Source organism: Momordica charantia (assembly GCF_013281855.1).
Source record: "Momordica charantia cultivar OHB3-1 chromosome 1 unlocalized genomic scaffold, Mcharantia_2.0 BLBB01000001.1, whole genome shotgun sequence".
NCBI lineage: Eukaryota > Viridiplantae > Streptophyta > Magnoliopsida > Cucurbitales > Cucurbitaceae > Momordica > Momordica charantia.
Window position 1 is genome coordinate 21,188,221 of NW_028275157.1, and position 24,775 is coordinate 21,212,995.

Here is a 24,775-nt window from a genome sequence, read left to right on the forward strand (position 1 = left end):
TTGATTATCAGGGCCAAATTTGAATAGCTGAAACTAACTTCAAGCCATACCAAACAGAAGAAACACAAGCCCCAGCCCGCCATTGCTTCCTTCTCTTTCAAATTTCAAACACAGGGTAGCCATTGATTTTACTGTATTGAAGCATCCAAGACACTTCGAATAGTGTAGCCTTTGAGAAGATCGAAGGGGGGAAGCATCTAAGTTTAGCTGAGGAATATATTCCATTGTCATTTTTTAAAACTGTAGATTCAAATCACTTTATTAATCAGGCAGATGATGCCAAGTGTCACCATCTGATTTAACATCCCTTTGTCATCTTTAAGCTACTTGGTATTATCAAATAATCAGATAAGATGAGGACCACCATTACTCTGCTTAAAAACTGGCAAACTGCCCCTAACTTTCCTTTTTTTCTTTTTCCTTTTTTCCCCCTTACATTAAAATTTTCAAAATTAAGCCTAGGCACGTGGGACAGGCTGAACAGCTCGCACCTCTAAGCATGGAGCTGTGTGATTCTTTAAAAACTTTGTTTAATTTACATGTGTATTCGAATTTCAATTGCTAAAAACAATGTTCATTTTGCAATAAATAGGCACAGATACGAAGAAAGCTTTCAATTTGATTGGTCGAATGCCACTGTGATTAATATATTACAGTATTCTGACACTTCCAGTAGATATTAAAAACATTAAGTTACCAATAAGAAGATAATCCTTAATTTTTTTTCAAGTTGGTTTCAGATTGATTTTATTGACATGAGATTAACAGAAAAAAGTAATACAAAAGGAGAGAAGAAAATGGAAGAGAGAAAAAAAAAAAAAGAAACTAGAAAGAAGTTGTTCCTTAACCAAAGTATGGAAGCTTTAGTTAAGATGTAGATTAGGACATGGTCGGGTCAAGTCAAATCCCCACTGATAATTTTTCCTTTTTGCGTCAAATGTGATTTTCAGTGGGACTGAATTGTGACTTGAATCGGTAACGCTGTCCACGACCAAGAAGAAACAAACGGAAGTGGGCATCAAAAGTTGATTTGTTGTCCTTTTTAAGTTGTGTGTTACTTGATTAAATTGAAATATATAAACCATTTTAATGCCTCCCCACTTTACATAACTAAAATATTTTCTACCTAAAATTGTAGTGAAAATTCATCAAAACCAGTCCAATAATGTTGACAGGGACATGCTTAATTATATTACCTTAAATAAAGATGGAGACATGTTTTGGAAATTAATTAATGCTGTTAGGCTAATTATATTTAGTATCTTTTTCTGGGTGGTCTTGATTATGATTGTACAATTCCAATTATGCACTTTGCTTCTGTGAACAGGCACTTGGGAAAAAAAGTTGCAGGAATTTTGGACTATTGCCTCTAATTTTCTGAGTCAAATCAGAGTTTTCCAACGCATTCTGGTTTGATTTTGGAGGCAACCAACTATTGTTTTGTTGACAAACATGATGAATATATTCGAACAAACAACTAAAAGAAAGTTTGCTAAATCCATATTTTATAGGGAAATATACTTTCTCTCTATATGAAGTTATTCCTTTTACTTGCTGAAAAATACCCTTTTATTCAACTATGCTTGTTCAAAAAATCAATTGAAATCAGACTGCGTTTGTTTGGATTTTTTTTTTTCTTTTCTCCTTCTTACATTATTTGTAAGGTTTTAATGTTGGAAAAATGATTACAGAGGAGAAAATTTTGTATGGAAGAGTGAAAGGACACAGAAAATACTTCATTAATGAACTTGAAAATGAAGGATTCTGTGTAAAGGCGTGATAGACAGTGCGGGACCTGAGAAGAAGTGTTTGGTGACTTGGAATTATTTTCGCTATAGTTCAAATAACCAATGAAAATTTAGAGCACAAAGAGCTAACTTTATGGCTTTGACCGCTCACCCTCTCTCTACCTCTCCTCCTAATCCACCAGAACCAGAGCTAAATCCATTTTTATTGCTCTCTTCTTCCAGCCTTTGCCTGCTCTCTCTCTTTCATTTCGCCCAGGGCTGAGCTATTTGGGGACATCTTTCTACAGCACTCTCCTTTTACGCTGCCAAGAAAAGCAAAGCCGCTCAACTCCAGTCCAGTCCTTGATTTTTTAATTTTTTTTTGGTATACTTTTCGGCTTCTCTCGCTCTGCTTTTTGGTTTCTTGCCTTGGTTCTTCAAGGGTCTATCTTCTGGTTCTGTTTCTCGCATCTGGGCCTCGACCTGGCTTTGGATCTGTGATTGGGTTTCACTGAGAAGTGTGGTTCAGTGAGAAAGATCTGGCTTTTTGGCTCTTATAAGTTCATATTCATCCTCGATCATGTTCATAGAGTTCGTTTAGTAATTTGGATTCGGTTTAGACTAGTTGAAGTCGTGCCCAGAGACTGCATTTACAATTGGCTACGTTGCTTGACTAATACTTCGATTTGGTGGTCATTTCATCTGTTACTTTTTCTCTCAAATTTCCCATTGCTTATGATTTTTCGCTTTTCAAACATCTTCTTTACCCTCTGGCTATTTCTTTTCCCTCTCCGGAACGCATCTGTTCCGTTCGTTTGTGTGGGTTACTTAATTAATTTTTCATGATTTTCATAGATCGATCGTTGCTTTCGGTGGACCCGAAGAAGAATTAGGATGGGCTGTTAATCGGAGATAGGATGGTCCGGAGAACAGCTGCTGAGCAATGGACCCTTTCAATCTGATTCATTCTGAGGTTCTTCAGTAGCCTTATGGCCTCAATTGTTGGTTCCAAAGCTTCCTCAAATCAGCCACAAAAAACAACCCATGGAGAAATGGTTAATGGGAAGAATGCCGGGCCCTTGCCTCCGCAGATTTCTAGGTTAAGTAAACCTGAATCAGTTACTTCTGACCAGTCCAAATCAGTTCAGAGTATCTCAAAGCAGAATATGGAAATATCTTCCGACAAAAAGTCACCAGTATCGAATCAAAATGGATCTGTTAAGTCGTTGACTGAAAATTTTAATTTCAGCATTTCGTCACCTGGGCTGAAACAAACATCAACTGAAGTAGATTCCCCCCACAATGAAGCTAGATGCTCACCTGGAAGCTCACTAGACCAAGAGAAGAAAACATCAGAATATGGAAGCGTAAAGAGCAGCTCTTTTTCCGCCAAAGTGAGTGATGGGACTAGCAGTCTTGCCAAGACCAGTGGAAGCACAAAGGTTAGCGACCATGGTAACTTTGTCGAGAGTGGCAAGAGCAGTATATGTAGAGGGAGCACGAGCAGCGATGTAAGCGATGAAAGCTCTTGCAGTAGTTTTAGTAGTAGTATCAGTAAACCTCATAAAGCAAATGATTTGAGATGGGAGGCCATTCAAGTTGTTCGTGCAAAAGACAAGGCGATGGGATTGGGTCATTTTAGACTTCTGAAGAAGTTGGGTTGTGGGGATATTGGGAGTGTCTATCTCTCTGAGTTAAGTGGCACCAAATGTCATTTTGCAATGAAGGTTATGGATAAAAATACTCTAGCGAGTCGCAAAAAATTGCTTCGTGCACAGACAGAAAGAGAAATACTTCAATCTCTTGATCATCCCTTCCTTCCAACGTTATACACCCACTTTGAGACGGAAAAATTCTCATGTTTGGTGATGGAGTTCTGCCCTGGAGGAGACTTGCACACTCTAAGGCAGAGGCAACCAGGGAAGCATTTTCCTGAGCAGGCAGTGAAGTACGTTAAGAGCACTTATATACTAGATGACAATTATAGATCGTTTTATTCGACACTTTCCATTCTTGCATCTTATGCTTGCTAATGATATGCTTGAGTTTCCTGGATCTGAATTAATATATCTTGCAGGAGAATGTTGCACTTAGGAGTTACACCCTAGATTTCATGTTTTATTCTGGTTCTCTGTTCTATATATCTCCTGTCTATTTGCTTAGCATGGACAATGCAAACAAATCATTTCTTCTCCTTACTGGATGAGCTACCTCAACAGCCATTAGGTCATTGTGCATATATAATGATGCAAATTACTGATGGTTCCTGCTGGGATTTCCTAGAATATATATACCTTTTTCTGAATCAAAATACAAGTTTTATAGTTACTTTAGTCTAGAAGAAAATGTTGATACATGCAAAGGCTATTGTCCAGGTGTTTTAGGATCCTCAATGATTTCTACTCAAATTTTCACTTAAAATACTAAGGACATTCATCAAAAACAAACACAAACATCACATGCTTATTTGTCATACTCATGCCATAATTATTGTAGTATAGTATTTTGAGTAGCAGGTTTAGAATGGCTTCATATATGCAGCAAGAGTGGTTTTATGCGTGATAAGGAAACAATATTGCTACCATCAGAGTCATCTTTTGGGCAATTATTCTAGGAATGAAAAGCATGAAAAGTTCTTCATGTTTATGTGTCTCTGGTATCGTGTTTGGTTGTTTGTTTTCAAAATTTTTCTAGCTGCTAAATAGAAGTCCTTAAGTTCTTTTTTTTTTGGATAAGAAATAATATACCACTATAAAAATAATACAACCAATAAGAACGGCAAGGAGGATTAGTATCCCCTCCAGTAACCAGTAGCCTTGAATTGCATGAGTCATGAACATATCAGGACTTTATGTAGATGATTTCACGAGGTTTTGTATCATATTTCCTCCGTTTCTACTCTGGTTGAGAGGTCTTGGCTAATTTTATCCTCTTTCTTCCCTTGTTTTTTGTTACTCTAGTTTTCATAAGTCTAAGCAGGACTACAACCATAGATACTACTCTAAGTCAGGCCATTCTATATCTGATGGTGGTATTACTACCTGGTCCTCACTTAAATTCGTGTTTCTTTCGGGATATGAGTTCAATCTTCATAGTGGCCCTGACCCTAAGAATGTTAAAATCTTATGTTTTTTGATAAATGTTGTAGGGTCAAAGTGAGGTTAGTTGAAATGTGTGTAAGCTAGCTTGGAGGCTCACAATCTAACAAAAAAAGCATCTCTGAGCAGATATGTTCTCCAACGTATGCTGCATCTTATCTCCTTCCATTTCTTAGAAATAATAGAAAGTTGTCATTTATACTGTATTCCAGTTATTAGGTAGCTGTTATTGCTCGTAATTTTGTGTTTGCTTCGTTTGCATCTATGACCCAAACTTTTGGCCAGCTAATGAATCAGGAAAGGGTGTTGTCTTACCGTTTCTGATAGAAGTGTTGTTTAAGAATTGAACTGCAGTAGGAAGAAATATTCCGTATTCGTGAGACCTGATCTTCCTGATAAAAGCAGAATGGCTCATGTACTGTAGCCCTTATTGTGCTCCTGTTATGTTGAATTAACGCCTGTTGTCTCTGGCATAACTATTTTTGCATATTTAAGTAGACGATGATACTGAAGTTTTTCCTCTTTGTTTAATACAGATTCTATGTAGCAGAGGTTCTTCTTGCACTGGAATATTTGCACATGCTTGGGATTGTGTACCGTGATCTTAAGCCAGAAAATGTTCTCGTGAGGGAAGATGGACACATAATGCTTTCGGATTTTGACCTCTCTCTCCGTTGTGCTGTTAGTCCGACTCTTGTCAAAAGTCTCTCTACAGAGTCTGAGGCTTTAAGAAAGAACACGGGTTACTGTGTCCAGCCTGCTTGCATTGAGCCTTCCTGCATCCAACCATCTTGTGTAGTTCCTACAACCTGCTTCTCGCCTCGCCTCTTTTCTAGTAAGTCAAAGAAGGAGCGGAAACCCAAAACTGAAATGGGAAATCAGGTCAGCCCATTGCCTGAGCTCATTGCGGAGCCAACCGATGCCCGATCCATGTCGTTTGTTGGAACACACGAGTACTTGGCACCTGAGATCATCAAGGGTGAAGGTCATGGAAGTGCTGTAGATTGGTGGACTTTTGGAATCTTTCTATACGAGCTACTATTTGGTAAAACTCCTTTTAAGGGGTCTGGAAATCGAGCTACATTGTTCAACATTGTCGGTCAGCCACTTCGGTTTCCAGATGCACCAGTTGTGAGCTTTGCTGCAAAGGATCTCATAAGGGGATTGCTAGTGAAGGAACCACAACACAGATTGGCTTATAAACGTGGAGCAACTGAGATCAAGCAGCATCCTTTCTTTGAAGGAGTAAACTGGGCATTAATACGTTGTGCTACCCCTCCCGAAATCCCAAGGCCGGTCGAGATCGAGAGAATACCTCATGCTGTGGCATCCACCAGTGAAAAGGCCCCTCCTGTTACAGTTGCTGCAGATAAAAAAGCATCTGATAGTTATCTCGAGTTCGATTTCTTTTAGAGAGAAACCCGTACACGTTATAGAGGTTATTTATCAATGAAAGCCTACTCTAAACATTCCTGTGTATGGCCGTGGGACTAGTGAGGAAGAAGCATATTGATAGATCATGAAAAAACCTGTAAGTTTGTTTGTCTGATGACAGTTTCAAATTGATGTTGCACAAGTATTGAATGGATTCTTTGCTTTCTTCTAAAGGTTTGACTCTTGACAATGTAAATCTTTAGCTATTTTCACCATCAGGTTCCAGTCTATCTTCCCAGTCATAGGAAGATAAATCCTTTGCATTCATCTGATCTCATTAAAATTCATTTACATAGAAATCAAAATACAAACTTTGATCTTTTACACAATATTAAGGACAAGAGAGTACAAAGTACATGTTCATCAGACAAACTTAGTTTTAAAACACATGCAAGAGATTGAACTGTTTCGTTGTTCTTCAGCTACTGTAACGCTAGAATTAGGATCATTATCCTTGGAGCTATCGTCGTGGTAGCGAGGAGAAGAGAGAGGAGAGGGCGACCCACAATGAGCCAACTGGTTGCTTGCTTCCTTCCCTTCACAAACAACCTTAACCTCGCAAAACCCCGGAGCTTTCTGAAGCATCTCATTTGCAATTCCGCTTCCTCCTCGCAATCTCAACTTCCTAAGAAAATAATGAAACAAAAACTTGAGTATGTTGTTGAGTTGATGAGTTTGCCTTTGACATCTAGAAAAAAAAAAAGTACCTGGATTTGTTGATTCCAAGGACTAGCTTCCTTATGTTGAGAATTGGTATAACATCCAAAATAGCCCTTCCCACCATGTCACTCTCTATGAGCACAGTGTCTGCCTTAACCTGTTCCATTAATCACTGATAATGGAAAACAAATCACATACTTATTCTGTAAGTAAACACCCATTTTTTGTACCTTAGCAGCAGAACAGAAATCAATAAACTTCTGAAGAAAATCCTTCCTTTTGCTCTCTTCTTGAGCTACATAGATAGCCACTTGTTGTTTATCCACCTGATTAATTGGAATCTTCCCCACTGTCATTATAGAAAATTGCCACAAATTACTAAACATCACAAGGCAAACAGTTTATGTCTTTTCTGAATACTTCTATTCATCAATGTTCAACAGAACCCAGAAAAAAAGTTCCACTTGTCAAGAAGATATAGGCTTCAAACTTTTTCCCTCTCAAACGCATGCGCACAGACCAGTAAAGAAGAAGAAGAAGAAGAATCCGAAAACGAAAGTGTCAAATATAGTAGCAGAGCAGAGATTCTGTGGAAGCAGTAAATAGTCTCAGAAGTATTCCCACCATTTCAAATGGCCACTTTTAACTTAAAGCTAAAGGTCCAGACATGGGGCTTTGACCATATCTACTCCACCATAAAGGTGAGAAAGAAAAAGACAAAGTATTATGGGGCTTTGACCAAAACTTTTCAGTCAGAAAAAATGCAGAAAAAAGAGATGAGTTCAGAGATTACAGGGGCTGGGAATGTATCGTGTCTCTGGGAAGACATGTAAGAGGTAGACGACGGTAGTGGAGGCTGTAACGGCGTTCTTGAGCGCCCATTGAAGCGCCTCGACGCTGGATTCGCTCTTCCCCACTCCGACATAAACGCAATCCTCCCATTTCAGAGCATCCGACGAGAACGAACAACCGCCACTATAATCTTCTCTAATGGTCTCCATGGCCGCCGCCGCCGACGACCCCATTTTCTCATTCGTCTCAAAAATCTCGCTCGAACCCTCTTCCTCTATCTCGCTCGTGCTGCTGCTGAACCTGTAATTGCTGAACTCGCTTCCGGGTCCTGCTCCGGCGATGGCCCCTTCATCGAAGTGGCAGAATTTGGCCTCCGCCGGAGATGGCAACGCCGACATGGCGGCTGTAAACCAGAGATTCTAAGAAATCCTCTGCTGCAGGGGATTTGGGGAAAACAGAGCAGCTTCTATATATTGTATAGGGTGAAGAATCAGGAATGGATACAGAGTAACCCATATAGAAAAACAGAAAATGGGTTTCGTTTGGTTAATTTCTTCGGGTTTGACTTTTTGGGTTCGGTCCCCCTTACATTATTGTGATTTGTGAAAACCTTTCGGTTAAACTATTCAAAAACAAAATTGTCCAAGAAAATATTCAACTTCAGTCTTTGAACAAGCGATGTTCTTAGGATACAAAATTGAAATGTAATCTTTTTCTTGGACAGATAAAACGTGAGCGGCAGGATTCGAACCTGCGCGGGCAGAGCCCACATGATTTCTAGTCATGCCCGATAACCACTCCGGCACGCCCACTTGACATGTAATTTAAGTGTCAGAAATATATTAAATACAAATTTAATTTTCTGTGCCTAATAATTTTATAAATTTTAATAATATGTCTAATAAATCAAGTGTTATTAGACACAATCGAATGTTTGGTTAAGTTTGAATATCTATTAGATATTATTAGATCAATATTTATGGACTAATTAGTTACGTTTTAGCCATTAGACATAACTGTGAAAATTTATTATTAAACTTTAATCTTTGTAACACAGATAATGAAAAAAATGGCTTGAAGCTGGAAGAGGCACCAACTTGAGAATAAATGCATAAATTAATAAAAGATGTATTTGTGCCAATTTTTGTCCACTGGTATATTAAAAACTATAATACGAATTAAAATACCTTTTTAATATAAAATTTGGACACTAAAATAAACTTTCAAAGGCAAAATTTAAAATAGACACCTAAGTTTAGGAATTAGAACAAAATTTAAACCATTTAATTATATATTAAGAAAATACTTGACTTCTCAACAATGAGAAGGAATATCCTGTATAGTGGGACAAGATACAAGATATTTATAAATATCAATTTTATATGTCCTGTATACTGGGACTATTTATAAATATCAATTTCATATATAAGGAGTAGGGTGGAAGATTCGAACTTATGACTTCTTAATTAAAGACGAGTGTCAATTACTGTTAAGCTAAATTCATGTTCAAGTGTTTGTTATCATTCATATAACACCATGTATATATTATATAGTATGATTCATAAATTACTCTTCCAACCATAAGGTAGGAACTATTTTCATATGAAATTTTTTTTGGGTACTGTTTAAAGAGAGATTGTACACTATGGTTTAGAATAGTAAAATAAAAATAATAAACTAAAATATCTTAAAATACAACTAGGTTACATATATGTTATGAAAGCATGTAGCCAACTTTTATATGGTGCCACATCATAACAATAATAATATTATTATTTAATATGATAATCAAAAGTACTAAATTGATATATATATATATATATATATATATATATATATATATATATAAAAGATTTGGGGATTAAAATAAAATATAATGACCGAAAATGCTAAAGTAGAAAAATATGAAATATTTAATAATTTAATATATTTAATAGATGATAATAAAATTATTAATAGTATTTTGGTCTTTCTAATTTCTTTTTTATTTCATGGTATTTTCTATCAATATTCATGGATTTGATCTCGAGGAATAATCTATATCTATTATAAATTTTCGTTAGATTCTTTATTTTTTCACGTGGGATCCTTAACACTTCCAACTTTTGTTCATTTATCCCTATACCTTCAAAATATCTATTTTGGTTCTTATGCTTTTAAAATTGGATTATTTCGATCCCTTCATTTCATTTTCATCTCATTTCTTTCGATCACAATTTTAACATGATATTAACTCACTAAATTTCTTGAAATTTAGTTATAAATTTGTATTAAATGATTTTCATTGTGTATAAATTTTTTTAAATAGGAATCAAATTTGTTACTTAATTTTTAAAAGTGAATGGACAAAAATTAACATTTTGGAATTAAAAGTACACAACTAAAATAAGCGGTTTAAAAAATAGAAATAAAGTAGAGGTATCAAAACAGTATTTAATCCTAATAAAATTCTCTGATAATGAGAATAGTTCATGTTTTAAAATTTAATTATAAGCTGGCGTACCAAATTCTATAACCTTATGTAATAAGGAATTATATATAGAATACCACAGATGTAGGTGGCTGTCAAAGTTGACATGTTAGCAAAATACCAATGGAATATACGAATATGTGATAATTGACATTTATAATATTTCAATAATTTCTTTCTAAAGTCAGTGTAATAATTTATTTTTCAACAAATTTTTTTGCTAGCATAACATGCTGAGCCTTAACTTTGAAATTTAAAAATATTTATTTCAATATATAATTATTGTTGGGTTAACAATTACCCAAAATTAATAACCAACCTGAAACATTTTATTATTTGTTTTCTAGCACAGAGAAACCCAAACATTTGAAAAGCCCAAATAGAAACTACTGGGAACTCTGCGTGGGCTTTTTATGAAGCCCAATAGGAGAGGAATTGTTGAAGCCGTAGAAAGGTACCGGCCCAATATCTGGTAAAAGTGAACCTCTGATCTGAATTTAGAAAATATATATACACTTAAAAGGGAAAAAAAAAAAAAATACTGTTATATTCTCATTTATCATAACCGTTGAACATAAGGTATGGAGTAATATGTTATCCACTCATTCAATAGTTATGTTTAGTCCTAAATCTTAAAATAAAAAACACTATTATATGATGATGTTGATCGAATTATTCGCTTCATGTCCCTTTTTAAATAAATAGTTATGCAGTTTTTTAGTTCACACAAAATTTTGATAAGATTCATAAATCCTTTCAAAAGTGTTTGCACACCTAAACCACATAGTTATAGAAAACCTTTTGAAAAAGAAGCCACTTTCGGTTTCCTCTAGTTTTCTATCTTTAAATAAAACTTTTTATCTTATTTTATTTTACATATTCGTCCTTTTATTTTTAAAGTCTTAAAAACACTATTTAATTCTTAGTTTAATTTTATAGGCTATAACTTTTAGTTTTAGATTTGAATTACGGGGTTATTTTTTCCGTCACTTAAATAAGGACAGAAAATAGAAGAATATGTTCCCTATCTTCATTTCGCTCCTGCTCGCTTCTTCTTCTCCACTCTTTTATTTTAATTGTTTTTTTTTTAATGAATTATGAGACATCTTCCGAAAATTTAAAAACTTCTCTATTTTTCGTGGGGATTTAACTATTTGGAGATTCCAATGGTGAATTAACATTTAATTGAGAATTATTCCTAGGAATTCTGTCCTGATCCAACAAAATTTGTAGAGAATTTCGCAGAGATAGAGAAGGAAATAGGAACGATGATGGCGATGGGACACCTTACTTGAGGCCGTATCTAGTTTGGATTATGATAACATTTCTTGGACTAAAAAAAAGAAAGAAAAAAAGTTAGTAGACATGTTTATTTATAAAAAACAAAAGATAAGTCCATGAAATTTTGATCTAGATCTTTTCATTTTGAATGTACTCCTGAGGATTTTTGGTAAGCTAGTATTTGTACGTTCAACTAAAAATAAGATTCAAACATCAAACTTTTTGGTTAAGAATATATGTGAGGTTAAGTTGACAGAAAAACAAATATTTGACTATATTATTATTATTATTGTTTAATTCTATGGTGCATGATATTGAGATGTCTAGGGATGTGAAAGTGATGTTTTCGCGTATGAAAATGAAATTTGTTAATTTGGTCATTTCTATTAATACTAAAATATTAGAAAATAAAAACTATATTAGATATTATTATATGGTTTTACCTAGCATAGTAGTTTAAATTATCCTAGATATGGAAAGAGATAACTTTTCACCAACAAGATATGATAGAAAATTATTTATTAATGCAGTAATTTTGTAGGATTGAGATCTATGAAAAAATAATTAATAATAAAAAAGAAAATCGTTGATTTTATTTATTTATTTATCCTAAAGAAATATTTTTTTTTAAATCAAGTCAATATTAAGTATCATCATATAATTTTGCTCTATGGATATTAATATATGATATCTTAGAAACAATTGTCAAATAAAAGATTCTCTTCTAAGGACTTAAACCCTTGAATGATAAAACTACTTTTTTTTTTTTTTTTTTTTTTACTTTGATCATGAAATTTTGTTCACATTCTTTAGAATTTTAGATGATGAAAGATGAGTTATAAATTTAAAATGATGGTTGTATTTATTTATAAGTATGAATCACTTAATAAAAGATTAAATGACATACATTATTACTTTCTTATCACATTCAAAAGAATATTATCTCATAATTATCTATGATTATTTCTGTCTCTTTGAATGATAGGTACTGTAACTAGTATCCTGTGATGTGTACTTTAATTAATATTTGTACATAATTGTTTACATGTAAAGAATATTTGTTTTTTTGTGGAGTAGTTACGTGGTTGGTTTGACAACCAAAAGTGTTGGGTTCAAACCTAATTAGTAAACATTATTTTAGTTTTTTTTTCATCTCTACCGTTTTTTCAAATATTTCTATATTCTCTTTCTAAAATACAATTTATTGAAGATTAAACTAGAATTATGAAGCATTATTTATTTAGATAGTTTTAAAATGATTTTAAAAAATAGTAATATTATAAAATATCCTAAGACAGTGAGCCTGTATTTTAAATTAAAGTTTGCTTACAAAAACTACAAATTTGAATTCATGTCATATCATAAATCATTTTTTTATTTTTATAACTACTAGCCTGAGCTTTGTTCCACTACACCCAAGGGCATCCACGCTCACCTCAAGACCTAGACTCAGAAAACATAAAAAAAATTTATATTAAGTTCACCAGAAAGTTCGGACTTAAACCCTAAACCTTTAGGCTACCATTTGAAAGCTCATGTCATATCATAAATCTAGATACAAATTACATAGACTACAACTTCATTATCTATTACTTAATACGACTCAGAAAGCAAATTATACCTTTTTTCTTAATCTCAAATTTCATAAAGTTGAAGTTTACTAAAAATCATGAACAAGTCTCAAATTTCATAAAGTGAAAAGTTTACTAAACCCATGAATCAACGTCCCTAATTAACTGAAGAATCCAGAAGTCCCAAACCCTTTAAATTTCCCCAAACATCTCCACGAAGTTTTCTCCAACATATCTGTCAGCAAAAGCCATCAATTTTCCATTTTGCTGACTTTAGGATCAAACAAGAAAGGGAATAGGCATTTTCCTTGCACTTTTACTTTTAAAGAAAATTCCCACTGTTTTGCTTTCCCCAATTAAATGGCCACAGAGAACAAAAAAGAAGAAAAAAACGACCTGTAATCAAATGGTGAAGGGTACATCTAACGACCAGTTGGACGACTGAGATTGAATGTTTGTGGACTATATTTATCAGTGGCGAATATTGGGAAAAGAATTACGGAAGCGAAAAATGGAAAACAAACCAGAGCCAGCAACTTCGCCTTCGACACGAAGAACCCATTCAAAATTTCCTCTTCTTCGCTTCATTTTTTTATGGGTCGTTTTGAGATTCCGACATACACTTTCCTGCTTTTCCCAATCGAGAAAAAAGACAGTGACTTTTGCGTCAGTTTCACCACCATTGAGTCACAGAGAAAAGCGCGTCTTTGTTAGACCCCTTTAGTATTTAAACAGCAGCCTCGCCTCTTGGGACTCGGAGTATGACTTGTGAGATCTTTCTTGGCCTCACTTTCTTGTCTACACTCTGAGACTGTTGTGTTCTGGTATTGTCATTCTCGTACTTGAGCTGGTTTCAAGCTTGAGTTTAGAATCCTGAAAAAACACAGAGAAAGAGAGGAAGGTAGAAAGTTAGAAACTTTGGGGGGTTGCATTGAATTTCCTCTTTGGTGTAATTAGTTTCCTTTTTGTTCTTGAGATCCACGAAATGGGTATCAATCCTCAGGAAGCGATCAAGAAGCTCACTGCTCTGATGGATCAAGGTCAGATGATCAACTCTGTTTCCTTACTTCAATTTCAGTTCTGAAAACTTTATTCACGAATACTCATTTGATCTTTGTGTCTTTGAATTGGAAAACTGCAGTTGATCTGCCATTGAAGAAATCCTTTAAGGTTCGCCAGCTTTCTTCTTCTTTCACCCCGTCTCCCTCTGTATCATTCCTTTAGGCAGCTTCAATTAAATGACATCGAATGATCTATTTGCAGAATGTTCATCAAGGATTCTTAATTGAAACACTGGAGCGTTTCCTCAAGGCACGAGAGTACGATGTTGGGAAAGCCCATAAAATGGTTAGAAACATGTCTTTGGTTCAACTTCTGTAAACATTTATACTGCCATATGCATTACTAAGATAGCCCCTTCTCTGACAAAACATTCCTCTCTGGTGTTACAGCTGGTGGACTGTTTAAAATGGAGGGTGGAAAATCAGATTGACAAGATACTAGTGGTAAGTATTTGTACAGCTTGTTCTCTGCGAAGGCTTCAAAGTCCTTTGTTGACATCATTTTATCTGTCTGCAGAAGCCTATAGCTCCTGTCGATGTCTACAGGCAAGTTCGGGATTCACAGCTCGTAGGGCTCTCGGGCTACTCCAAAGAGGTGTGGATTGTTCATCAATGTCTGTTTGTTTAACCAGCAATCTGTCTCTCAATATAACATGTGCTTTTCATCCTGAACTGCCTTGTTCTAGAGAGATTTGCATATGCTGACCTGAAACTTGTTCTGTTTCACTTCAGGGACTCCCCATTTTTGCCATTGGTGTTGGACTCAGCACATTAGACAAAGCAAATGTAAGTATTCGGGTTCAATTCATTGACGTTCCAAACAAATAATCTGTCCCTTGTGCCAATATGGATGCGAGGAATAGCACCCTAGTTTCTTAAAATATGTACTTTCAGTACCAGGGAGAAATCAAGTTTACCAACCGGTGTTTTGATCTTTTCACAGGTGAACCACTATGTGCAGTCACACATACAAATCAACGAGTATCGGGATCGCGTTATTCTGGTGAGTTACTGAAGTTTGGAATTCAACAGGGGCTCCTCTCTTCAGTACCAATAACATGTATATTTTTTCCTGTAGCCTACTGCATCGAAAAAGCATGGGCGGGCTATCACCACATGTGTGAAGGTTTTAGATATGACTGGTTTGAAGCTGTCGGCACTCAGCCACATAAAGGTACTCTCCTGTCCTGGTCAAAATTTCACAATTTTCTCGCAATAGTTCAGTGCAGGTTAAATTTTTCAATAAAAGTCTGATTCCATTTCTTCTTGTGGTTTTGATTAGTCTAAATTATTGACAAATCCACGAGATAACATCACAAAGTTGTTTTCTTTTGTTTAATGGAGGATTCCTACCACACAATTTAATTTCAAATTAGACTCATGTGCGATTTTGAGAAAAGGTAAAGAAGAAGAAAGAGAAAAGATTCGAAGCATTTAGTTTTGTTTATAAAATCTGTTGTCTGGAGGAATTCCTTTCTGACCACTATGTAAAAAGCAAGACCATAATGGTGAGGACATATTCTCCATAATAAACTACAGAAGGTTTGAAGTGGATTTTGGATGTGTTTTGATACCTTAAATATGCAATTAATGACTAGCAAATCAAGGACTTAGCGAATCTCCATAATGTTTAATCGCTGCTCCTGTTATGTGTTCTTGCAGTTATTGACAATTTTATCAACCATTGACGATTTGAACTACCCAGAGAGGACAACTGCTTACTACATTGTGAACGTACCTTATGTCTTTTCATCCTGTTGGAGGGTAAGCAATTAAAGAGAGTAATCTTGGTCGATTTTGTTCCTTGTGTTGCAGAAACTTTTTCCTGAACACCTGTCTGATGTGCAAAGTCATATAATCTTTTTGATATTACAGGTTGTCAAACCTCTCTTACATGAAAGGACAAGGAGAAAAGTTCATGTCTTACCAGGCTGTGGAAGAGATGAGCTGCTGAAGGTAAGCCCTGCATTATTTAAAGAATGTCTGTCAACAAAATGGCTGGACCTCTTATCAAACAGAAAAGTTCTTTTTTGATCTGCTTGATTATACTGTAAATGGACCACTCACGTTTTTTTATAAATAAAAATTTTGACATTTGGGTAGACAATGGAAGCTAGAATCTAGTTTTCCAATATTTCTCCAAAAGAAATGCATTTAGAAGGGAATAGAATCAAGTTGGATGCCCATACCGAGTGTATAAAGCAAGGGACATATGCTACTATAGGAAATTAAGAATGGCAAGAGCAATATTAAATGCTAGTGGGAAAAATACATTAATCAAATAGTGTGATTCCCAATCGTTTATTAAATCCAAGACCATAATGATGCTTTTTTAACTTTGTTTATTTCTTGTAGATAATGGATCATTCATCTCTCCCACATTTCTGCAAAATGGAGAGCTCTGTGTCCTCCCGATCATCGGCTCATCATGGAAGCAAAAATTGCTATTCCTTGGAACACCCTTTTCACCAAGGGCTATACAACTACATCAAGCAGCAAACCTCGATGACTGAACCTGTTGAGCCAATGAGAAAGGGATCTTTTCATGTTAATCTCCAGGTGCCTTCATCAAAAAGCAAAGGGACTGTTAAAACTATTGAATCTGAGTTACGCAAGTATGGGAACCGGCTTTCTGAAACACTAACTGAACTCGAAATAATGTAGTGATTGAAGCAAAGGCAACTTTTGAGATTGACTTCTTTCATCAATGGTACCTATTCCTTCATTGAGGAGATCGTGGAAAGGAAAAATCTGGTTATACTGATCCCTAACAATATAACTCTAAGGACCGACCCCAGTTTCATGATGGCGGCATCCAATGTCTTGTTGATATTAACCACTAGAGCAATTGAGATTTGAGAGGCATATATATGATGTATCTTTAAATGTTCCTGGTCGTAATATAAAGTTAGCCTCTTAATATATAGCCTTTTCATGGCTAAATTTATTAGTTTCTCACTTGATTTCATAATCTGAAGTATTAACCACATAGTTACTTAGATTCAAAGCTTCTAGGTCCAAAATCTAAGCTATTTCAGGTACCATTTATAGCTGTTAAAGTGGCACATTGGGTGATGAATTTGATTTATGATGGTCATGGGTGTTGTTGAAAATAAGCAATCAGGAAAAGCATATAAAATGCAATGAGAGAAGGTGGAACACATGTAACACAGGTGAGACAGTTTGAAACTGAGATTGTTCACTTTACATTGATCTATCAGAGAAAGATACACGATTAACAGAGAAAAAACATACCAAAACAAACGGAGGCCCCCTCCAAAATACAACAACTCGGGAGGATGAAGGACATTTCTCTGTGATGATCCTGTATTAACTTCAAAATCAATCAACAACAACATGCCTGAAAGTAAGGTTAATGCGGGTTGCCTCTGCCTTGAGGCGCTTAGGCACCGAATGCATCCAATCCCGCTGAGTGTAGCCTTTCATAACCAAAAGTGAACCGTGCTTTAGAGCAAATGAGTGTGTATCAGCCACACCGCTCTTCTTTGATTTCTTGCTTGGAGGTTCCTCATCATTTCTTCCTGGAGCCACATCAAATAAATTTTAAAATGGCGAGAAAGAAATTGAGCAAAAGACTGAAGATTTGAGAAAAGGGCTTTTCAAAATCTGAACAGAGACAACAAAAACAGATGGAAATAAACAAAAAACGTTGAGAAGTCTTGTTGGGCTTCTTTTTCAACAAGAAATCTCGCTCACATCCAAACGATACCGAAGCAATCTCCTGGTTCAGTGCATACAGCTTCTCATCATCAGAATGCCAACCCACATAATCATTACCACCTTTATACCTGTTCAAGAGTAAGCTATTAAAACTACTCCCAGGAAGAGCTTCGTGGACCTTGACAGAGAAAAGTTCAGACAATCAGGGGAGCCACTAGTAACGAGGAGTTATAGCTAAAGAAGCCAAAATTAACCTGATAGCGAAAGATTGAAAGGAAAAGTCTTACAGCGTCCAAAATTTCCTTCAGTGGAGGAAAATCATCCCAAGTATAGGCACGTGGTTTGTACCCACTATAAGTTAATGTCGTCAATCCTGGACTCGCAACGTAGCAAGTGTCTCTAGGCTGCATTAGCAAATTAAAACTTCAATCTGACAACCTCAATCGCGTGAAAATGCTTCCTAATTTCAAGCAGAGGGCGGGCAAACAGTAAAATAATCCAACACAGCCAACAGTCACTGGTTAAATCTTCAATTTCTAATTAGTATGACATTTGACAACGTCTGAAAAGAGAGAAGAGAATCGAGAAAGAGGAATACCTGGAGTAGGGAGCGTCCGAAGACGCGAATGGTAGGCCTGGTCCAGGGAATGCGTTGATTGAGGAAATCGAACCAGGTCCAAGCCTTATCGGAGGGCACGAACTTGGTCATGTAGACGATTTCGCTTCCATTTCCGAGATCCAATGTGTGTCGTCTTCCCAAATCAAGAGGACGAGGGATTCTCGTCTCCGATTCTGAGTCCGTCACTTCCTTCAACCTCAAAGTCATTGTCCCACCTTCGTTCTGATTCATGGCGCCGATTATGATTACAATTTATATATAGTTCATGCTTTCGCCCGGATTTTTTTTTTGGCGTTTTTAGATTATTTTAAAAAGTAATTATGTTAATTTTTTTTTAGAAAAAAAAGGTAATTATGATATTAGTATAGTTTTGGAAATAATTATTATGAAAAAACATTTGTCCACTTTTTTGACTATCATGCTGATGCACGAAATCATTCTTAGGTGTTAATTAAGATACTAAGGTCAATTAAGGTTAATCAATCCATTAAATCTAAAAAAAAATGGTAATTCAATCCAAAGATCCTACTTTCGAATTTCACCTCATATATTATAATCAAAAGAAATATTAAGAAAATAACCTACATCTTTAGTTGTTAATTAAAAGGTGGTTTGACGATCATTTATTTTTTATTTTTGGAAAAGCTTATTCGATAAGTAATTCAATTTTTTTCTTTTTTCTGTTTTTCAAAATCTCTTTTTTTTTTCCTTCCAGATGTTTAACTTTTTTTTTTGTTCTATTTCTCCCCGATAACATCTCTCCATCTCTAGGATATTTTCTTGTCTAAATTTCTTTCTAAAAAATTTAGGACCTGTTTGGTTGGAAACTCAGATTCTCTTTTTTTTTTAGATCATCGAATTAAATAGATTCAATAAATATGCATTTGCCATGATTTTGAAGATTCCTTTTTGAAAACTATTTTTGGATTTTGTGATACTAGAAATTCTGAAAACGAGTATGTTTTCACGTTCATAATTTGAAATTTTTAGGAGACAGAATTAGATAAAAACTTTGATAAATATATTTCTTCATATTATAAACACATTTTATGTTTGTTAAAATTAAAACAAGTAATATATAATCTATATCTGTATATCTATACCATATTAAAAAAATGAGGATCTTGAAAAAAACATTTTTTAACCATTAGATCCACTTCTCAAATTTTAATTTACTAAGCATGTCATTTCAAATTTTTAATAACTTTGATTAATAAAAAAATGAAAGTTATGAATATGAAGAGCTATTTTTATTTATTTTTAATAATTTATGATTTTACTTTAATTAGAATTAATGAAGTTCAAAAGGTATTGGAATCTCAAAAGTTTTTCAACTTATATCCATCTTACATGTATATATAAATATATATATATGAGTTCTTCCCTACTTCCTCCTTTATCCTACAATAATCTAGTTCTCTCCCTTAGTTTGCTTCTTTTCACATTTCTTGATTCATTTTTTTATATCTTCTTGATTCATTCTTTTAAATTTTATAGATTTAGTTGTGTCTTATTACACAGTGGAGCAGCACATTGAATACCTCAATTTATAAGAGTTCCAAGATAATGTTGCTTACAAGTAGAGGTCAACGATACTATTTGATCTCAAACATCAATCAAAGGTGGACAATTTTAAGAAATTCAGGTATTGAATCATTCCTATAAATGTTATGAATTATTTTACAATGAGTTATATATATATATATTATGTTTTATATTTAAATTTCAACAAAAATAAAATGAGTTTATTACAAAAATAATAAATTTATCAAAAATTTTATTCTATTTAATGTAATTTACACATTTTAAAGTTTTAAATTTAAAATCTAAAATACTCCAAACAAAAAAATCTATCGTACCAAACATATAAGAAATTTTAATTTAGATTAATCAATGTTAAAATGAACTGATGATAAATTTAAACGTGTTAGAAATGAGTAGAAATTTTGAGTTATAGACTTTTTTTTTTCCACTAAAAAAAATCACATTCACACATAGACCATCACAAATCTCAATTCTTGCTTGTCTGATATTTTAAACAAGAGACAAAGGGAAACGAAAAAAAAAAAAAACAATTATATCACCTTCCCACCAACCAAAATTTGACACCATAAGAACTAAGAAGGGATATCTTTTGGAAACAAACGGGCCGTTAAAATAAATTGTATATTAGATTTTTTCAAATATATTTTTAAGGGATGTATTTAGGCAAATTTTAAAAAAAATAATAAAAAAGTAAAACTTGGATGGATCAAAATTATAAGAAAAAAAAAATTTAATAGTTGAGAAGACTTGAAACTTACCAAATATTATGAAAATCTTAAAATGGTTTTAATAATAACAAGAAAAATAGAAAACAATTAAATATCGTAAATATTGTCCTCCTTAAAATTACGACTTAGATAATATTTTAGTCTTCTCCATTTAAATTAAATTTTTTCTTATAATGATAAGATTTGCTTTAAAATGTTTTGGAGAGATTGATTTCGTGTCATTAACAACTTATCCAATAAATATATAATAAACTATACTTTCAGAAAAATAAATTGATTTCGTAGGGTCCAAAATTTATTTGAAAGACAGATAATTAAATTCCATTTGATATTTTGTATTGAAAAAATATTAATTTTGTTAGTTCAAAAACTATTTTTAAGAGATCTGCAAAGTTCAAAAAATATATATATAATATAATATAAATGCATCCAAATTTCAAAAAGAAAAAGATTGTAAAAAAAAAAAGTAAAAACGGAAAAAAAAACCGAATCAATGCAAATATCAGGAAAATAAAAAAAACGAGCGTTTTTTTCTAAATACGTTAAAAAATACTTGTTTTTTTTCCTTCTATTTTTTAGAAAAACAAGCATGCTATTCCAAAAAGTACTAAGAAGTTATCCCCATGTTTCCAAACTGACAACAAAATTGACTGCAATTTGATGAGTGATTAAGACTGCAACTGCAACTGCAACCACCTCTGTGCCTATTGCCAATCCATTACCTTATTCGTTCATTTGAGTTTCTTTCTTCATTAATCCTCCGCCCCTCCTTCGACGAAGGAATCAAATCCGCAGTTCAATTGGCTCAACGTGATTACCACCCTTCTCGCCGGTGTCATTGCCATCAATGTCTTCCGTTTTCTCCTCAAAACATTCACCGGCGCCGCTGCATCAAAGGGTCTAAATCCGCCCACAGTGGCCGGCGGGTGGCCTCTAATTGGGCACCTTCCTCTCCTCGGAGGGCCTGAACTGCCCCATATAAAGCTGAGTGCTTTGGCAGATGAATACGGTCCAATCTTCTCCATCCAATTGGGTATCCGCAAAGCCGTCGTGATCAACAGCTGGGAGGCGGCGAAAGAATGCTTCACCACCCATGACGTTGCCATCTCCTCCCGCCCCAAAACTCTCGGCTGCAAAATCTTGGGCTACAACTACGCCATGTTTGGTTTCGGACCCTACAACTCTTACTGGCGCAAAATGCGTAAAACAACCAACGTCCACCTTCTATCCAATCGTAGACTCGAGCTCCTCAGAAACGTTCGAGAGTCGGAAGTGAGCCAAGCCATAAAAGAGCTATACCAGATATGGAAAAAAAGAAGAGACGGGCAGGGCCGGGGTTTGGTGGAAATGAAGCAGTGGATCGGGGAATTGACTATGAACCTCATTCTTGGAGTCGTGGCCAGTAAAAGGTACTTTGGGCCGGCAGCAATGGTAGAAGAGGACGAGGCGCGAGCGTGCCAAAAAGCAACGAAGGAGTTTTTACGCTTAATGGGACTTTTTACATTGGGTGATGCAGCTCCGCATTTAGGATGGTTGGATGTTGGCGGCCATGTGAAGGCCATGAAGAGAACTTCTAAAGAATTGGACCATATCTTGACACAGTGGTTGGAGGAGCACAAGAAGGACAGAGCTTCCGGCGGATCCAAAGAAGATAAAGACTTCATGGATGTCATGCTTTCAACTCTAGAGGAAACCCCCGATGCCGTTGTTTCAGATTCGATTCATAGCTTCGATGTCGATACCATTATCAAAGCTACATGTTTGGTATGTATTCAACTTTTCAATCAAGAAATATAAGACTCTGTTCTGACTCTATTTGCATTATTTACATATATGTGCAGACCATGGTTTTGGGAGGGAATGATACAACAGTGGTGGTTGTCACGTGGACGCTCTCATTGCTACTGAACAATCGTCCTGCACTGAGAAAAGTGCAAGAAGAACTCGATGCCCACATCGGCCGAGAAAGAGAGTTGAAGGAATCGGACATGAGTGAGCTAGTGTATTTGCAGGCCGTAGTGAAGGAGACGATGCGGTTGTACGGAGCAGTAGGCCTTATCCTTCGAGAAACCTCAGTGGATTTCGCCATCGATGGGTTCCAGATCGAGAAAGGGACATGGATTTTCATAAACCTGTGGAAGATCCACAGAGATGAGAGGGTGTGGGGGGAGCCATTGGAGTTCAAACCAGAAAGGTTTCTGACGACCCACATAGACTTTGATGTGAAGGGTCAGCAGTTTGAGCTGATCCCTTTTGGGGGAGGAAGAAGGGCATGCTCTGGAATATCTTTTGGGCTCCAAATGGTACAACTTATTTTGGGTACACTGCTTCATGCTTTTGATATATCGACAGTGGAGGACGCTGCCGTGGATATGACCGGATCAATTGGATTGTCTAACATGAAAGCCACTCCATTGGAAGTGTTCATCAAACCACGCCTGCCTTTTGCTCTCTATGATTGATATTCTATTATGGCCTAATCACCAGTCCCTGTAATGCTTCTCTTCAGTGTATCACGTGTTGTCATACTATCCTACACACTCGTCAAGTTGTGCTTGCCTGGGTGCACTCTATGATTGACTTTCATCACCTTCAAGTATTATGAATTTCAATATTTTGCTTTTCATTCTCTTGAAAACGTATTACTTAGTAGTCGTATAATATGTTATATAGTGTTCGGATTTAATTTTTCTTTATTATGATCAACTATTAACATCGAATGCTGCAGCCTCATTTTTCTCTCCAACGCCAGTGAATCTTCATATATTTCAAATTCTACTAGAGAATGGACATTCCAATTCCAAGCCTATTTCCGTATCTCATCACCATGAAAAAACCACAAACCAAACACAACGTAATCTTCAGACAGTGGAAGCAAATTTACAGGCTACTCCAACTTCCAAAGCCTAAAACAGCACATAATTTTTGTCTAGACTGGTCGGCCAACTTGATCTTTATCTCAGATTTAAAATCTAAAAATATTGTTTCAGAATGTGAACCACCTGAATGACATAATCTAAAAACAATTTTAAAAAATAAATATGTCAATTCAATAAATGATTCAATTACATGCCAAACATGCTCCTATGCTTTTAAGAATTTTCAACTTGGGCTGATGAATTAATGTTAAAATTGAATAACGATAAATTTATACGGTGAATAAATAACGATTTCTCTTTTTATTTTTTTAGATTTTATTTGTGATTTTAGTCATGTTTTTAAAATACAAAACCATAAAAAACAATAACTATTTTTTGTTTTTTGTTTTAAAAAAATATAAAACAAATTTTTTTTTATAACTATTTTGATTTTCAATTTTAGAAAAAAAAAAGTTAAGAGAAGAGAGATGCTGGAGAGAGAAAAATGATATAAAATAAAGATCACACCAATGTGGAGTGAGAGTTGGGAATCCTTCATCTAGAAACCTTTAGTGCTCATCTCCACATCATCTTCCAATTCAAGGAATTGAGGTGTAAAAATAATTATTATTTACAAGTATAAATAATTAGTTTTAAAAATATTTAATATTTTATTTCTAATTTAGTAAAATAGTTAATATAATATATATTAATTATTTAAAAAATCAAATTAGGACTGGGTTGAGGGAAATGGAAGGAAATGCATGCATTCCCTCCTGGAGCTGTAACCAACCTACGTAGAGATTTTCTTCATCACTAGCTAATGTGGAGACATGAAAATAAAAGCATAGACGGATAAAATAAAACTTTTTAAAGAGAAATTTTAGAGAGAGAAATAAAAAATAGAAAAAAGTAAATTTTAGTTGGAGAAAATTTGAAACAAAAATAGAAAAATTTTAGAGAAAAAGAGTAAAGTTGGGAGGAAAGACAGAAATAAAAAGAAGAAAGAAAAAAATTACAATGAAAAAAACACTTGGACATTAAAAAAAATTCGAGATAAAATTTGTTAAAGAAGAATAGATAAATAAAAAAATAAAGTTATAATAAAGAAAAATTGAAACAATACAAAATAGATAGAGAAAAGTCATTGCTATAGAAAAAAATAAATTAGAAAGATAAAAAAATTATAAAAAATGAAATTTGAGAGAGAAAAAATTTTGAAAAATATTAATTTTTTAGAGAGAGAAAAA

At 34.6% G+C, this 24,775-nt stretch overlaps 5 protein-coding genes and 1 non-coding gene across 8 annotated transcripts; 3 read left to right on the top strand and 3 right to left on the bottom strand.

Moving 5' to 3' along the window:
* Positions 1-1,792: 1,792 nt before the first annotated feature.
* On the top strand, positions 1,793-6,432 carry LOC111005533 (serine/threonine-protein kinase D6PKL2). Of its 2 annotated transcripts, none has more exons than XM_022277049.2 (3): positions 1,793-2,112; positions 2,583-3,675; positions 5,362-6,432. In XM_022277049.2, exons 2-3 carry the CDS (start codon positions 2,717-2,719, stop codon positions 6,236-6,238), a joined length of 1,836 nt encoding a protein of 611 aa, XP_022132741.1. In that variant the 5' UTR covers positions 1,793-2,112; positions 2,583-2,716; the 3' UTR covers positions 6,239-6,432. The 2 variants fall into 2 exon arrangements, with proteins under 2 accessions (XP_022132741.1, XP_022132742.1); XM_022277050.2 differs by lacking the exon at positions 1,793-2,112 and adding an exon at positions 2,125-2,416.
* Positions 6,433-6,479: 47 nt separating this feature from the next.
* Positions 6,480-8,294, bottom strand: LOC111005534 (Adenine nucleotide alpha hydrolases-like superfamily protein). Its single transcript, XM_022277051.2, has 4 exons — positions 7,713-8,294; positions 7,150-7,268; positions 6,967-7,076; positions 6,480-6,884 (listed from the first exon to the last, which is right to left on the bottom strand). The coding sequence occupies exons 1-4, from the start codon at positions 8,107-8,109 to the stop codon at positions 6,623-6,625; spliced, it is 888 nt and encodes a 295-aa protein (XP_022132743.2). The 5' UTR covers positions 8,110-8,294; the 3' UTR covers positions 6,480-6,622.
* A 147-nt stretch (positions 8,295-8,441) lies between these two features.
* TRNAS-AGA (transfer RNA serine (anticodon AGA)) lies at positions 8,442-8,523 on the bottom strand. The gene has a single exon. It is a non-coding gene; the product is annotated as a tRNA-Ser (tRNA).
* A 4,804-nt stretch (positions 8,524-13,327) lies between these two features.
* On the top strand, positions 13,328-17,047 carry LOC111005716 (phosphatidylinositol/phosphatidylcholine transfer protein SFH12). Of its 2 annotated transcripts, XM_022277333.2 has the most exons (11): positions 13,328-14,073; positions 14,175-14,203; positions 14,297-14,380; positions 14,485-14,538; positions 14,612-14,689; positions 14,827-14,880; positions 15,038-15,097; positions 15,173-15,268; positions 15,757-15,858; positions 15,970-16,050; positions 16,450-17,047. In XM_022277333.2, the coding sequence occupies exons 1-11, from the start codon at positions 14,019-14,021 to the stop codon at positions 16,756-16,758; spliced, it is 1,002 nt and encodes a 333-aa protein (XP_022133025.1). In that variant the 5' UTR covers positions 13,328-14,018; the 3' UTR covers positions 16,759-17,047. The 2 variants fall into 2 exon arrangements, with proteins under 2 accessions (XP_022133025.1, XP_087980404.1); XM_088124278.1 differs by lacking the exons at positions 13,328-14,073; positions 14,175-14,203; positions 14,297-14,380; positions 14,485-14,538 and having other exon boundaries at positions 14,593-14,689.
* Positions 17,048-17,214: 167 nt separating this feature from the next.
* On the bottom strand, positions 17,215-18,691 carry ALKBH2 (oxidoreductase, 2OG-Fe(II) oxygenase family protein). The gene is made up of 4 exons (XM_022277334.2): positions 18,374-18,691; positions 18,063-18,179; positions 17,764-17,953; positions 17,215-17,636 (listed from the first exon to the last, which is right to left on the bottom strand). The coding sequence occupies exons 1-4, from the start codon at positions 18,623-18,625 to the stop codon at positions 17,437-17,439; spliced, it is 759 nt and encodes a 252-aa protein (XP_022133026.1). The 5' UTR covers positions 18,626-18,691; the 3' UTR covers positions 17,215-17,436.
* Positions 18,692-21,423: 2,732 nt separating this feature from the next.
* LOC111005814 (cytochrome P450 CYP82D47) lies at positions 21,424-23,293 on the top strand (the record flags this gene model as incomplete). The annotated part of the gene is made up of 2 exons (XM_022277447.2): positions 21,424-22,431; positions 22,509-23,293. Coding segments are annotated over 2 exons (1,629 nt in total), but the record flags the coding sequence as incomplete, so codon positions are not given.
* Between the last annotated feature and the right edge of the window lie 1,482 nt (positions 23,294-24,775).